This window comes from Podarcis muralis, chromosome Z, assembly GCF_964188315.1.
Source record: "Podarcis muralis chromosome Z, rPodMur119.hap1.1, whole genome shotgun sequence".
In the NCBI taxonomy this organism is placed as follows: Eukaryota; Metazoa; Chordata; class Lepidosauria; order Squamata; family Lacertidae; genus Podarcis; species Podarcis muralis.
Window position 1 is genome coordinate 25,936,481 of NC_135673.1, and position 15,172 is coordinate 25,951,652.

Below are 15,172 nucleotides of genomic sequence, written 5' to 3' on the forward strand. Positions count from 1 at the left end.
GGGGGAGGGAGAAGAAGCCCAGGGACCCAAATCTGGAATGTGCTCCTGATATGGATCGGGGGCCTACACCAACTTCCTGCTAAAAATCCACCCCAATATTTTTTTTACCCCAGAGGTGCTGTTTGCAGTAAACAGCATCTTTGTGACCAAAGAAAAGTCAAGCAAGATTTTTCTGGCAGGAATCCTTTGGGTGCAGATGAACAAGCAGGTTCCAATGGTGTAAAAGAGTAATTGGTCCCCCTGACAGCTTGTGGGCCCTCAGGAGATTCCCATTCATGCTGACACTTGATGTTGCCCCTTAACTACCTTTGTTTAACTTCTACCCATTAGATCTTATCCTTCCCTCAAGAGCAGCAGAAGGGACCATGCCTTTGTCCTTTTCTGCATGTCAGCCCTTCAGATAGCTGAAGAGTGCTTCATGTCGACACTTGCACCCCATCATCAATTCTCAAGGCTAAACAGATCCACTTCTCTTAACCATACCCCTCATCATCTCTGTTTCCCTCCTCTGGTACCCAGAACCGAACATTGCGCTCCAGATGAGTTGTACTCCTCCTTTAGTCGTTTCCTGTTGGATGCTTTTGGGGGGTGCTTTTTGGCAAGGCAGGTGCTTGTTTGCAAACTCTTAAGATGGATTTCCTCCCCTTCCTCCTAGGGTCAACCAGGACCAATTGGGAACCAAGGACGGATGGGTGTTCCAGGGTTTACTGGGCCAGAAGGCTTGAGGGGGTCAAAGGGAGAGAGAGGGAGCACAGGTGCCCCAGGTACAGCTGGACTGAAGGGAGATAAGGTAAGTTTATCCATTCCTCTGAGCTTTCTGAATCCTTAAAGATAGCCCTGTTTTTACTTACTTACTGCTAGAATGGCAAAGTGTTGTCTTGTTCACGCCCTGTAGAATTATGGGGTACACACAGAGCAGTATCAAAATCACTGAAGATCACAATTACCTAGCACATAATACAAATTTGGCTATTTCATATGGCTTCATTATGAATCGGGCACCATAATCCCAAAAAAGTTCTTTTTGGCTTAGATTAAAACTTGAGCCCGCCTGCCAACCTAGCAGTTCGAAAGCACCTTCGGGTGCAAGTAGATAAATAGGGACCGCTTACTAGCGGGAAGGTAAACGGTGTTCCGTGTGCTGCGCTGGCTTGCCAGAGCAGCGATGTCACGCTGGCCACGTGACCCGGAAGTGTCTGCGGACAGCACTGGCTCCCGGCCTATAGAGTGAGATGAGCGCACAACCCTAGAGTCTGGCAAGACTGGCCCGTATGGGCAGGGGTACCTTTACCTTTACCTAAAACTTGAGCCATGAACACCTGTTCCTGTCATCACCACCATTTAGTGCTTTATATCCTGCAGTGGTTAAGTGTCAGGGACCCTTGCAAAGGTAATTACTAAAGATCCAGGTATCCTGAAGAAATCACAGTTCCCATAGCCCACAACACTTGGGACAATGTCACTGCAGCATATTGGAAACCAGTGAGAGGGAGATTTTGCAGAAATCCAGGAGGCAAGACAACTTTTCTACTGCTGCTTCTAGAAGGAACATGTGGTGAAAGGGTACTGAAGCTCATGCTTTTAGGAGGTAGGCATTGTCTTTGGACTCCCAGTGATGTTATTGGGAGTGTTCCAGGTCCAAATTTTGAAACTGGTCTCAGAATATGTTTATTAGACCTGTGCAAGTTTGGATATATGTGGTAAGGTAAAGGTAAAGGTACCCCTGCCCGTACGGGCCAGTCTTGCCAGACTCTAGGGTTGTGCGCCCCTCTCACTTAAGAGGCCGGGGGCCAGCGCTGTCCGGAGACACTTCCGGGTCACGTGGCCAGCGTGACATCGCTGCTCTGGCGAGCCAGAGCCGCACACGGAAACGCCGTTTACCTTCCCGCTAGTAAGCAGTCCCTATTTATCTACTTGCAACCGGAGGTGCTTTCGAACTGCTAGGTTGGCAGGCGCTGGGACCGAACAACGGGAGCGCACCCCGCCGCGGGGATTCGAACCACCGACCTTTCGATCGGCAAGCCCTAGGCGCTGAGGCTTTTACCCACAGCGCCACCCGCGTCCCTAAAGAGAAAGTAGACATGGAGCTACTCCCTAGCTACTCCCTAGGCTGGTTGTAATTTAGCTGGATGAGGGCAGAGTGTAGTTGGTGGGGCAATGGTCCATTTGCCCTGAATACTAGCCTCCACTGTTTTAAAAAAGAAGAAGAGCAGAGGATAGTCAGAGATCATTCTGCAAAATGACTCCCCATCCCCTCGGGAGGTGATGGAAAAGAAAGTTCTCAGGGGGGTAGACCTCTTCTGAGAAATTTTGGCTCAGTTCTAGCCAAGTAACTATTCCCCAGCCTCCCATTTGCTTATGGAAATACTTTTAAAATATGGCCAAGAGAGCAATTTGGCAAACAGCTCTGTGGAGTAATATCATTTAATCAGAAAGAATGGAGGGCAAGGCACAGAAGCCAAGAAGAGGCAAAGCTCACAAACTGGTGCTTGAAGGAGAATTTAATTGGCCGCTCACTGTGTTTGGACAAAGTGTGCTGGTTCTAATCCTTTGTATACCAAAACTCTGAAATGGCACCTTTTGATTCAAGAGAATCTACCCGAAGAAAGACATTTTGTTGAAATTTGTTAGGCAGAGTATTTGTACCAATAAATTGTCCTTCAGCCATCAGTCTGAAGTTTCTATTTTTGAATTCCTTCTTTCACTACAGCAGGGCTAGGGAACCTTTTGCAGTATGTTGGCTTCATAAGGAACCTCTCAGGGAACACATCACAGTGGGTCTTGAGCAGCCAGATCAAGGTGGCTGGGGACCCTGGTGCGGTTTCCTAAATAGAGTCCCCCCCCCCACACACATACAAAAAAAAGGGATGCACCAGAAAATACTTTTTGAGATGTCTTAAATTGACTGTAAGGGACACGGGTCGCGCTGTGGGTTAAACCACAGAGCCTAGGACTTACCGATCAGAAGGTTGACGGTTCAAATCCCAATGCTTGGTACCTGCTCCTGCCAACCTAGCAGTTCGAAAGCACGTCAAAGTGCAAGTAGATAAATAGGTACCGCTCCGGTGGGAAGGTAAACTGCATTTCCATGTGCTGCTCTGGTTCGCCAGAAGCAGCTTAGTCATGCTGGCCACATGACCCGGAAGCTGTACGCCGGCTCCCTCGGCCAATAAAGCGAGATGAGCTCCACAACCCCAGAGTCGGCCACGACTGGACCTAATGGTCAGGGGTCCCTTTACCTTTACCTTAAATTGACTGTAATCATTAAGCTTTCATTGACTACAAAAAACTTAAGAAATAATATTGACAAGCTGGAATGTGTTTAGAGGAGGGCAACCAAGATGATCAGGGTTCTTTCTAGTTTAAAACAGTTTTTTGTGTGTGTTTTGGGGGTTTTTTTGCAAAAGGAGGTAGGTCCTAAAATATACATTTCAGGTGTTTAAGAAAAGGGTAAATAGATAAATAGATCAGTTGATCACCTGTGACTAGTCCATCTTTATTCTAAACTACCATAAATTGCTAACAGAGCTCAGATCTATGGATCAGATGAAACATCAACTGCCTCTTTTTAATCCTTTCAGGGCCCAATGGGAGTCCCCGGATTTCCAGGAATATCCGGAGTTCCTGTAAGTCTCTCTGTGTTTTAAAAAACTAAGTATAAAGTTTTGAAATAATGCTGCTGTTTGTATTGTTTTGCTTTTCCCATGCCCCCAGAAAATGCATAGTCATTTATCTGAGCTAAAAAGCAGGCTGCATCTCATCATATTTCCCGTAAACTGTGTATAGGCAAGTCACTGTTGTATAATTCAGGTAAGTAATATAATAAGCACACAGGATTAATAAATGCAATCATTACTGTTAAACATCAATAAACCATAAGCCGAACGAATCTGCCTCCCAGTTCCACCTTTCTTATATTTCACATGGAGAAACTGGCTAGTACCAATTTACTTTTTTTTGCTAATGCCGTGAACACGGACAGTTCCCAATGCTTGAAAAAATGTGGTACGGTTTCCAGTGCAGTCCCATTCCAATCTCTGTGAGGACACTTATGGGACTGGTCTTTAAGGGAACTGGAAAGCCTTTGCACAGTGGGAGTCCTTGCAGGAGGGAAAGGGCCACCAAAGGTCGTGTAGGAAATGTTGACCGCCAGGTAAGTTTCTGTCTTTTCGTGTTGATGCAGCTGGGCCGATGAAATCTCTTGGCAGCAGCCGCTGCAGCCGCCTGTGTTTATGAACTGTTAACCACAGATGTACGGGAGAAGCAGCCCTCTAAAAATCCCCCACCCTGCAGCATGTGTTTAGTTTTTCCCATGGAACAAGGTTCAGGAGTTTGGAAAGCGAGATGCAAGGTTTATACCATTTCAGCTGAATATACAAGGCTTGCTAAATGGAAACAACACAGTGAAATAGTGCATGGAATGGCTTCTATCAGTTCTGTTTAAAAGTGTTTGGGGGCAGGGGAGGAACCTCAGGCTATTTTAAAGGTAAGATCTGGAACTCACCAGAGGGGCCCCCCTCCAGCTCTCATAATATACAGAGCTGCTTATTAAATTGGGCTAGCGTTCATCCTTGAGTGAATCTATTCCCCCCCTTTTTTCATTGTTTATTCAGTTCCTCTGGAAAAGTTTAGAAGGCAGGCCATTCCCAGGCACTGTGTTAGAAAAAGGTGTCACTGTGTCATCCGTAACACCCTCTATTGTAATCTCTTTAATCTGAATTGATAGAGCAGGAACATTTGGTATAGTGGTTTGTATCCAATGTAGCGCTGAGGGCACCACACTTGCTTTTGCCCTACAGCTTTGATGTTAGTCTTAAACTTTTATACTTGTAAGTTTTTTTATATGTATAATTGTAAGTCACATTATTTTTGTAAGCATACATTTAACAGCAGCAGCAAGAGGGAAGAGACCATGCCATTTCAGGGAGGGAATCCACTTTTGAACACAACAATGCTTTAAATTTTGTTTATCATTTCTCAACTGCATTAGTCTGTGATTTTCTTCAGCTGAAACCTGGCATTGTGTAGTTCATTCTACCAGCTCATTCTGCTGCTCTGCAGCTATTTAGTGCCCAAATGAGCAGACTTAATGCAAACATGAATTGACCTATAGCAATGACAGGTAAAATTTGAGCTCATCATCTCTGTAAGCTCCATCTCAAAACAAGAAAGCTACTCCAGGATGTTAATAATATTGTAGAAGCTGGAGATAATGTAGCCCACAAACAGTCTGTAGTATTATCTAGTTATCTACTTGTGGGTAGGAGCTGCTGGTCTTTATTTGCAAACACATATAACTATCATTTCCACTGAATGAGCTTGTCCCTAGAGATATCTGCAGCCTTCTGGCTATAAATCTAAATACATAAAGATATGTATAAAGAATTGCACGTGTTTGCTTTGAATAGTCACAGTTCAATGTTTATATTTTATTACTGTATGGTGTGTTGACACAAGATACTTTACTCCTAAACCGCATACGAGAGATTACAATAGCAGACTCCACTGCTTTTAAAGGGAGTAGCTTTTAAACAGAGAGGAAGCTGGGCAAGGGATGTACCAAGAACTGCAAATCAGGAGTTTCCACCAGTGTGGGCTAATTTTCCCAATAATCCTTTAACGGGACCTTTGCCAACTCCTAATTTCATTTTATTGTTGTTGCTGCCAGCACAGTTTGAACTGCTGCAGTTTATACATTAAATGCATTAGCCAGACAATACCTTCTGGAGAGTGTGAAACAAAGAAAATATCTTTTAAAACCCACACAGCTACTTGGGGGGCATTTCACACACAGCCCCGCCATACATCTCTGTGATGATTGAGATTGGGGGAAAGCTCCTCCCAGTTTGAAAAGCAGCCCACCCACAAATCAGCACAGTATAGTTGGAACTGGCTTATTTGTATACAGGTTGTATCTCAAATAGCACCATGTTAAAGTCACCTAGTGGTGTGCTTGTTCTGCCAGCGGAACCTTGTTCTGCAAGATCTAAGCAGGTTGCCAGTAACTTTGTATTGTTTTATTTATTTCATAAAATTTATATGCTGCTTAGGGACGCGGGTAGCGCTGTGGGTTAAACCACAGAGCCTAGGACTTGCCAATCAGATGGCCGGTGGTTCCAATCCCCGCGACGGGGTGAGCTCCCGTCGCTCGGTCCCTGCTCCTGCCAACCTAGCTGTTCGAAAGCACGTCAAAGTGCAAGTAGATCAATAGGTACCGCTCTGGCGGGAAGGTAAACGGCGTTTCCGTGCGCTGCTCTGGTTTGCCAGAAGCGGCTTAGTCATGCTGGCCACATGACCCGGAAGCTGTACGCCGGCTCCCTCGGCCAATAAAGCGAGATGAGCTCCACAACCCCAGAGTCGGCCACGACTGGACCTAATGGTCAGGGGTCCCTTTACCTTTTTATATGCTGCTTGATTGTCCGGGATGGGGGCGGACCTCTGAAAGTGGTTTACAATGAAATTATCAATAAAGTGGTTTACAATGAAAGTGGTTTACAATGAAATTATCAATAAAAACAGTTGAAATCAGCTTAAATAGGTCAAACAGTTTAGAACGTTCTAAGATAAACTAGAAACAGGTTATAACATGTCAACGTTCGACATATCCAGGGATGCTTACCTGAACAGAAATGTTCTTTGCAGGTTCTGAAAAGAGTTCAGTGAAGGTGCCTGGCTGGTGTCAGTAAGCAGGGAGTTCCACAGTGAAATATCTATTTCTTGCAGAAGCATTGGAATCTTTTGTTGTGCAATGTTAGAACTCACCTTCACACTGGCAGAGAACATTTGCTATATCCTCTATTCAATCCCCTCCTCTGACAGTGGGCTCCCTTAGGTTTACCTGGCAGTAGTAGGCAGCAACAGCACTCAAGGTACATTTGTGGGAGTTGGAGTCCGACAACATCTTTGGGACCACAGGCTCCCCACCACTGCTTTGCAAAACCAGCCTATCTCTGACGTGACCAACATAGTGCCCACTAGTGGTTCTTGGACTCCCATCGGCCCTGGCCAGCCCCAGGGCTGATGGGAGTTGTAGTCCAAAAACATCTAGAGGGTTGGCTACCTCTGGGATGTGGTATACTTTGTTTATCAGTGATGTCTGTCAGACAAGTGGTAATGCTATGCAAAAACCTTGAATAAGCTCTGCCTCTCAGTTCTTGAGAGTTTGATATGGTGGTTTTGGTTCATACAATACTGAGAGAGTAACCCAGATTAAGTAGGACCCTTTAGAATTAAGTGCCCTTTACAGTGAGGATCCAGAGGTGCTCATTTTCTTAAAGCTGCAGCTGCTGCCATCTAGCGTCACAATTCTCTTCAGAGCAAGAAAACCCCTTGGAAAGAGCACAGAGATAAACCCATCAATCCTTCTTTTCCGTGTTCGAATGTTGTCTTAGGGTGCCCCCAAACTGGCAGAATTTTGCAGGAGGGATTAAAGGAGCATGCAGAGATATTTAGGTGCATACAATTAAAAGTGGATTAAAATGCTCTGTTAACCAAGTGCAACAAATCCACTTTTAAAAAGGAGTGGAGTATAGCAGTCTTGCAGCTTGCACACATTTAACTTGCACGACCACAGCTTTACATGCTTGGTGACAGGCCAGCGGACACAGAACAAATTAAACACACACAGAGTGGAAAGAGCTTTTCAAGCTCTTCACCTTGCTTACCAAGCTCTGGGAAGGTCCCATAAGGGCTTTAGAGGCCTCTGCAAAATCTCCTGGGGCCATCTGAGATCTGCCAAAGGCCTCCAGAGCCCGAGCAAGACCTTCCCAGAGCCCAACAAGTCAGGAAGAGAGCTTGAAAAGCTCTTTCCACACTGGGCTTTCCTGCCACAGAAAGAGCTTTTATGTTCCTCACCTTGCATGAGGCATGGCTACTTTGAAAAGGTATGGATGGTCACGTGAGGGAAGCTCTGGGGTTGTCCTGACTGTACATGCTTTTGCCTTTACATGCTTACCCTTCCCAATCTAATCTCAAGTGAAGCTTAAAAATTTCACAAAATGTACATTTTCTATAAAAAACAAAACAGGTGATTGGATATCCTCACATATTCTATGTTGTGCCTTAAAGTGGGCACCTGGGGAGGAGACTTTTCAGTTTTCAGTGGCACTGGAACTGTGAGTCAAATGCAACCTGTCTCTGAATGTGGAGGCTTCATATCATATTTGGAAACTTAAGCTAGTGCAGAATTCAGCGGCCATGTTGCTCACTGGGGCAAGATGGTTTGAGAATATTACACCAGTCCTGGTATAACTGCACTGGCTGCTGTTTAGTTTCCAGGACCAATTCAAAGTGCTGGTTTTGACCTATAAAGCCTTAAGTGGCTCAGGACCACAATACCTCAAGGACCGCCTCTCCCCATATAAACTGACCCAGACTCTGCATTCATCATCTGAGGCCCTTCTTCATGTGCCTCCTTCTTGGGAGGGTGGGGAACTACTGAAAACCATCCCCAGGGTGTTCTCCATGATCGACTTGAGACATGCAGAATGAGGCAGCCCTTGAAGCACCCAGAATTCAGGGAGTTCTGATGATGTATAAATCAGAATTACCCATCCTGAGAGCTTTTGTGTTCATTTCCCTGTAGACTGCAGATCTGCAAGTGTGTTCCTTTGCTCTCTCCAGTGCGCTTGCTATTGCAAATGCATGGTAAAGAACACTGTAAGTTCTTTATCACTGGGTTCTGAGTAACACTGGGTTCTGAGTTAGGGCACGTAGGTCATTATTGTTCAGCTATGCTTTTGTAAACCCTTTTATTTTTGTCTCTTTGGCTAAATCAAATTTTTTTTTCATTAGTTTTGATAAACTGATTCCTCTTACAGCAACTGTTTACATTATTGTACATTTTTGTACACTAATATTGTAAATTTTTGTACAATATTGTACATTGTACATTTTTTTAAAGTTCAAAGATGTTTGCAAAATGCTAATCTATTTTCCTTTTCTCTCTTTGCACAGGGACACCCTGGTCAGCCAGGACACAGAGGCTTGCCTGGCCTGGATGGCTGTAATGGCACTATTGGGAGTCCTGGGGTTCCAGGACCAGATGGATTTCCTGGTGTGCAAGGTCCCCCGGTAATTCGTTGTACTGCCTTATGTTAGGTAGGGCTGCCATATGTCTAAAATTTCCCGGACATAGCCGGGATTCAGCCGTCGGAAACAGCATCCTGGCGGAAAGAGCTTTAATTCACCCAGGTGGAAATCCAGACATATGGCAGCCCATGTCAGAAGTGTAGATTCTGGTGTACAGTGGGTCGGGTTGCGGATGTGATCCATGCAGGATGCACATTCGCAACCCACAGCGTCTGCAACCCACAGCAGCACATTTGCACACATGCGGGTTGCGATTTGGCGCTTCTGCGCATGCGCGACCACCGAAACCCGGAAGTAACCCGTTTCAGTATTTCCGGGTTTTGGCGGTCTGCAACCCGAAAAAACGCAACCTGGAGTGTCTGTAACCCGAGGTATAACTGTATTTCCTTTTCACTCTTTGAAATATGGCAACCCTATGTTTCGAGAGCTGGGAAGGCATTCTGTCCAAAACTATGGAAAGCCATTGTCATTTGGAATAGGCAGTCATGGGTTAGAGGGAACAGTGGTGTGGTGTAAGGTAGTTTTGCAGTTAAGTCAGGGGTGGGGAACCTTTTTGAGCCTGAAAGCCACATACCCCTGCTGGCAACCTTTCTGAAGGTGGGTAAAGTCAGATGCAAATGTGGGGAAAGTGATGGATATAACTGCTACCTTCCTAGCATGGAGTGCATCCCATCCCATGTATAGTTCAGAGGTTTCTGCACACACACACACACACACACACACACACACACCACACATACCTTGCTCATCTCTCCAGCTCTTCCCAGGCAAACAAGAGGCACTGTCCCAGTCCAAGAACATATTCAGATCTGGCAAAAGCACTCAAGGAGGTTGTGGCCTTGGGAGAGTTCTGGGAGGTACAAGGTGAACAATTGGGTCCTGCTTATATCCATTTGCTTTTTGGTGCTAGTTTCAGGAACGTTCATGTTTTTGCTTTCTACCCCTGCCCCTTGTTTTTTTTAAGAGAAACAAACATGCTTGACTGGTTGGATTTTTTGTTTTTATGTGTCTATATAGGGTGACCCTGGACCAAAGGGGCCAAAAGGCGAGCCTTCTTTTGCCCAGGGAGTTTTTAAGGGAATGAAGGTAAGATATGTTCAAACAAGGGAGAAATGGAAGCATGCATAATACTTTCGCCAGCCTTCTCAAACCTGGCACCCTCCAGATATTTTGCACTATGACTGCACTGACTGGGGCTGATGGGAGCTGTAGTTCAAAGCATCCTGAAGGCACCAGGGACTCAGCAATACAGCTGCAAATATAACATTTTAAGTGTGTTGTAAAGTGTATTATACAAATGTGACACGAGATGGTGATGGTGAGCCATGAGAAATTTAATATATTTTTCAAAACTTTTTTTTTAATTAAAAAAAAAAACATTTTCACAATGTTTTTTTATATGTGTCTAGATTCCACCCAGGCTGAGGAAAGCTGATCTAAGACATTTCATTTTGTTGCTTGTGTTTTGGTTAGCGGGGCATTTTTCTGCAAGTGACTGCAATCAACTGTTTACAATTTTCATACCTGTTTGTATCGCACATGCATACAAGGCATAAATGAATAGAAATGTATATTTTATTTTTGACATTCAAAAATAATTTTGCCTCTATCTGAGGCTTAATCATGGATTTTTATTTCTGAATGTTTATCTGAGCCAGTAAGGTAGATGTTTCACTCAGTAATGTTGCATCTTAGCATGTAGGTAATAGTTAACCAGTTGTTGTGATAATGGCAATAGTAATAGTAGTAGTATCATCATCATCATCTGCATTAAAGCATTTTTTTGAATATTTAATTTCGGCTTTATCAAAGGCTATTGTTGTTGTTTAGGGAGAAAGAGGTCGTTCCGGATTGGATGGTGCAGTTGTAAGTTTGTTTTCCATAAACTCTCATTTCTGACAAAAGCTTTGAATCTTGACAAGCAGCTCCTTAAGAGAACCAAAATGCATCTTTGTGTTATTTATGTTTGCTGTCCTGGGATTGTGCTGTTTATTTGAAATGCTGAATACAGATATCATCATCCCAAAGACCGTGAGCATTTCTGGATGGTGTGGGATCAATTCTCATACTATGTCAGCTTTTATAGCTGCGCACCAAGTTCTAGTTGCTCATACCACACGTGGAGTACTGCCTATGTTAAGGCTGATGGCATGTGCTGAACTCTGCTTGCACTTATTTTTAGTGCACTGTTGTGATCCTTAGTTTTCTTCCTGGGATCACCCATGAAAGAGCATGCTAGAGATTCAAGCTCACCAAATTCTGCTCACGCCATTGATCTGCAAATAACTGCTGCACTGTATGACAACAGCAGGTGGATCTGGTGTACACAATAGACTAGTACACACAGAACAATTTCAGCTTAATGAACCATGGTTCGTAATTAGGACAAGTGTCATGCACACTTGCTCCCTCCTTTCCTCATACATTGGCTTTGATGCTCCAGTTGTGGTTTTGTGTTCCAGCCCATTACAGAATCAAATCCCGGTTTCGCATTCTAGTTCATAAACTGAGATTAAACCACAGTTTCTCAGTTCATATGTAATGTGAAACTATTGTTTCCACTATCCACAGTAGAAGCAGCCCAAGAGATGCATGAGGGAAGGGAGGAGTAACAGCAAACTGCATTGGCACTATTTCTGTTTTCAACATTTTAAAGATGAGATCACTATTTCTGAACCAGCAAAGCAGCTACCATAACAAATAAGTAGGAATAACCATTCCCTAAAATGGGAAGGATTATTCTCCATTAATTTGCCTGCATATGATTTTTTGTGCACAAGGGAATAATACAGTGGTGCCCCGCAAGACGAATGCCTCGCAAGACGAAAAACTCGCTAGACGAAAGGGTTTTCAGTTTTTTGAGTCGTTCCGCAAGACGAATTTCCCTATGGGCTTGCTTCGCAAGACGAAACGTCTTGCGAGTTCTTGCGAGTTTGTTTCCTTTTTCTTAAAGCCGCTAAGCCGTTAATAGCCGCTAAGCCGCTAATAGCCGCTAAGCCGCTAATAGCCGCTAAGCCGCTAATAGCCGTGCTTCGCAAGACGAAAAAACGCAAGACGAAGAGACTCGCGGAACGGATGAATTTTGTCTTGCGAGGCACCACTGTACATGCATATATTGTGGGAATGTTCTGGGGTGCAGGAGAGGATATATTGACTAATTATATCCTTGTCCAACTTGTGCTAACAAGTTCCCAAAATATCAGCAGAGTTTATAAACATTCCCCTTTAAGTGCGCAACGGTAACGCTTGCACGGGTTCGCTAGAACCTCTATAATAATTACCCTGGTAATTTCCCCTTTAGTTCCCTCTTAAAATACAAGACACGACACAGTCTTTATAAAAGTATAAAAGAGTTTACTCACGTTCTGTTCACAATGTGATCCCAGAAGGCACAGCTTAAAAAGGTTACATACATTTAGGATCTATCTTATAGCAAGATAGGCCTTATCTCCTCTCTTGGCTGGGAGCCAAGAGAGCATCCTTAGATGTTTCCTCATCGAAGTAAAATGGCAGAGAGAGAGATGGCTGCCTGCCCTGTGCTTTTTGTCATTACCTGCACAGGTGAGGCCACACCCACCTCTGGTCACATGTGGAGGAAGTCCGTCCCCAGGAAGTTTACCTGCTTGCTGGACAGACATCCCCCCATGTTCTAACATGTACACTCTAGGAATGTTGTCATTGACTGCTCCTGTGTTTACATCCCACATACCCCTTCTCAGGCAATACAACATATACAAAATATAAACAACTTTATTCAACCACCCAGAGTCCCAGCTTGACACGTAGATTCTGGAAACTCTCTCTTGGTAGGGGTTTCGTCAGGATGTCAGCAGTCATCTCTTGGGTGCTGCAGTAGGATAGTTCCACAAGTCCATCCTGGATCATCTGGCGTATGTAGTGGTACTTAACCCCAATGTGTTTTGTTCTGGCCAGGAACTTCTCACTCTGCGTCAGCTTCAGGCAACTTTGATTGTCCTCCAGCAAGCTGACAGGCCCTTTCCTCACCAACCCAAAGTCCTTTATGAGTTGATCAAGCCAGGCGATCTCTCTGCAGGCTTCTGTTGCTGCAACGTATTCTGATTCTGTGGAAGATAATGCTACACAGCTCTGTTTATAACTGCCCCATGAAATAGGTCCATCACCAAACATGAAAACATGACCACTTGTTGATTTATAGTCAGCATTATCCCCAGCCCAATCAGCATCAGTATACCCAATCAACTTAGGGTCTCTGACGGCTGGTAACCTTAATTTACAATTCATGGTACCCTTCAAATATCGCACCACCCTCTTTACACCTGCCCAATCATGCTCAGTGGGAGAATTCACTTTTCTGCTAAGAATCCCCACAGCATTAGCTAAGTCAGGTCTACATGTGGTAACTAAATACAAAAGTTTACCAATCGCCGACCTGTAGTCATTGTTGTCTGGCAACTGCTTCGAATCCTGCTGATTCTTCAGGAAGTCAGTAGCCATCGGTGTAGCAACTGGATGTGCGTCTTGCATCTGCATGTGCTCAATTAGCTCGTGGATCTTCTGTCTTTGGCTGAGAAGAAATGAGCCGTCCTCTTCTCTTTCCACCTGGATCCCGAGGTAGTATTGGACATCTCCTAGCTCCTTGACCTCCACCTCTTTGCTAAGGTGTTTTACTATCTGTGTATAGTCTTTCTCACTTGCTGTGGCAATAATCAGGTCATCAACAAATGCTAGGATATATGAGAATTGTCCATTATTTGACTTACTGTACAAGCACTTGTCAGCGTCGCCTTGCTTGTACCCAAGTTGCGTCAGCATTTTATGCAACTTCTGGTTCCAGGCTCTGGCAGCCTGTTTAAGTCCATAAAGTCCTTTCTGCAGCTTGCACACTAGATGTGCCTCATGTGGTTTTACAAAACCTTTGGGCTGCTTCATGTAAATTTCTTCTGAAATCTGCCCATGTAGAAAAGCGGTAGCAATGTCTATGTGTTTTACTCTCATTTTCTTGGAGGCTGCAATGCTTAAAAGCATTCTTACGCTGCTGTACCTCACAGTTGGTGCAAAAACTTCATCATAGTCTTCACCAAAACGCTGTGAAAATCCCTGTGCCACAAGTCTAGCTTTGTAGCGCTGCACTTCTCCTTCTGACCCCTTCTTAACCTTGAAAACCCATTTACTGCCAATGGCCTTCTTACCGGGAGGCAGCTCAGTGAGTGTCCAGGTCTTGTTCTGATGCAGTGCATCCATCTCCTCCTGCGCGGCCTTCCTCCAGAGACTGGCTTCTGCAGCTGGCATCTCCTGTATCTCTTCCCAAGTGGAAGGTTCCTGTGGAAACGCCGACCCTGCAAAGTAGGACAACCGTAATGGTGGGACACCTTTGTTGGTTCTGGATGAGATCCTGACCTCTGGTTCTGCGACCGCATCAGCTTCCTCATCCTCCTCCAACGCAGGCATGTCCCCATCTGAGTCCTCATCTTCGTCTCTGGTGCCGCCAGGGTTCTGGTCCTCTGCGTCTTCTGGTGCGTCGCCTGTAGGGGGCGCTGTAACACTTGAAGGCAGATTATTACTTTGTGGGGTCTCAAAAGGGAAATATACAAACTCTTGAGTCCTTTCTGATTCATCTGAAGAATCCACAACAGTGTTCTTAGTGTCTACCTTTCCATATTCATCAACATAAACTGCATGGTATGCATTTGTCTTACCAGTTTGTAAGTCCAAAATTCTATATCCTTTGCCTCCAGAAGCATATCCCACAAGGATACCTGCTTTTGCCCTGGAGTCAAGCTTGTGTCTGTGTTCTTTGGGCACATGGAAGTAACACGGACTTCCAAACACACGTATGTGCGACAGATTGGGAGCTTTCCCATGCCAAAGTTCAAATGGTGTGCGCTCTGCACCTTTAGTTGGCAGTCTATTCTGCAAATAGACTGACGTGTATACTCCTTCGGCCCACAGCTTTTGTGGCAAACGTGCATCCTTTAGCATGCACCTTGTCATGTCCATAATGGACCTAAACTTTCTCTCAGCTATGGCATTCTGCTGTGGTGTGTAAGGAATTGTGGTTACGTGTGCAATTCCTTCTCTGGCCAGGAGAGCCTGCACTTCA

General features: G+C 44.8%; 1 protein-coding gene across 3 annotated transcripts in view; it reads left to right on the forward strand.

Moving 5' to 3' along the window:
• The window catches only part of COL4A6 (collagen type IV alpha 6 chain), a 176,534-nt gene that overhangs the window by 101,119 nt on the left and 60,243 nt on the right, over nt 1-15,172 (forward strand). For all 3 annotated transcript variants that reach the window (XM_077922416.1, XM_077922415.1, XM_077922418.1), the window contains exons 5-9: nt 656-790; nt 3,582-3,626; nt 8,956-9,072; nt 10,108-10,176; nt 10,921-10,956. In XM_077922416.1, coding sequence (XP_077778542.1) covers nt 656-790; nt 3,582-3,626; nt 8,956-9,072; nt 10,108-10,176; nt 10,921-10,956 — 402 coding nt within the window. The remainder of the gene's footprint in view (nt 1-655; nt 791-3,581; nt 3,627-8,955; nt 9,073-10,107; nt 10,177-10,920; nt 10,957-15,172) is intronic.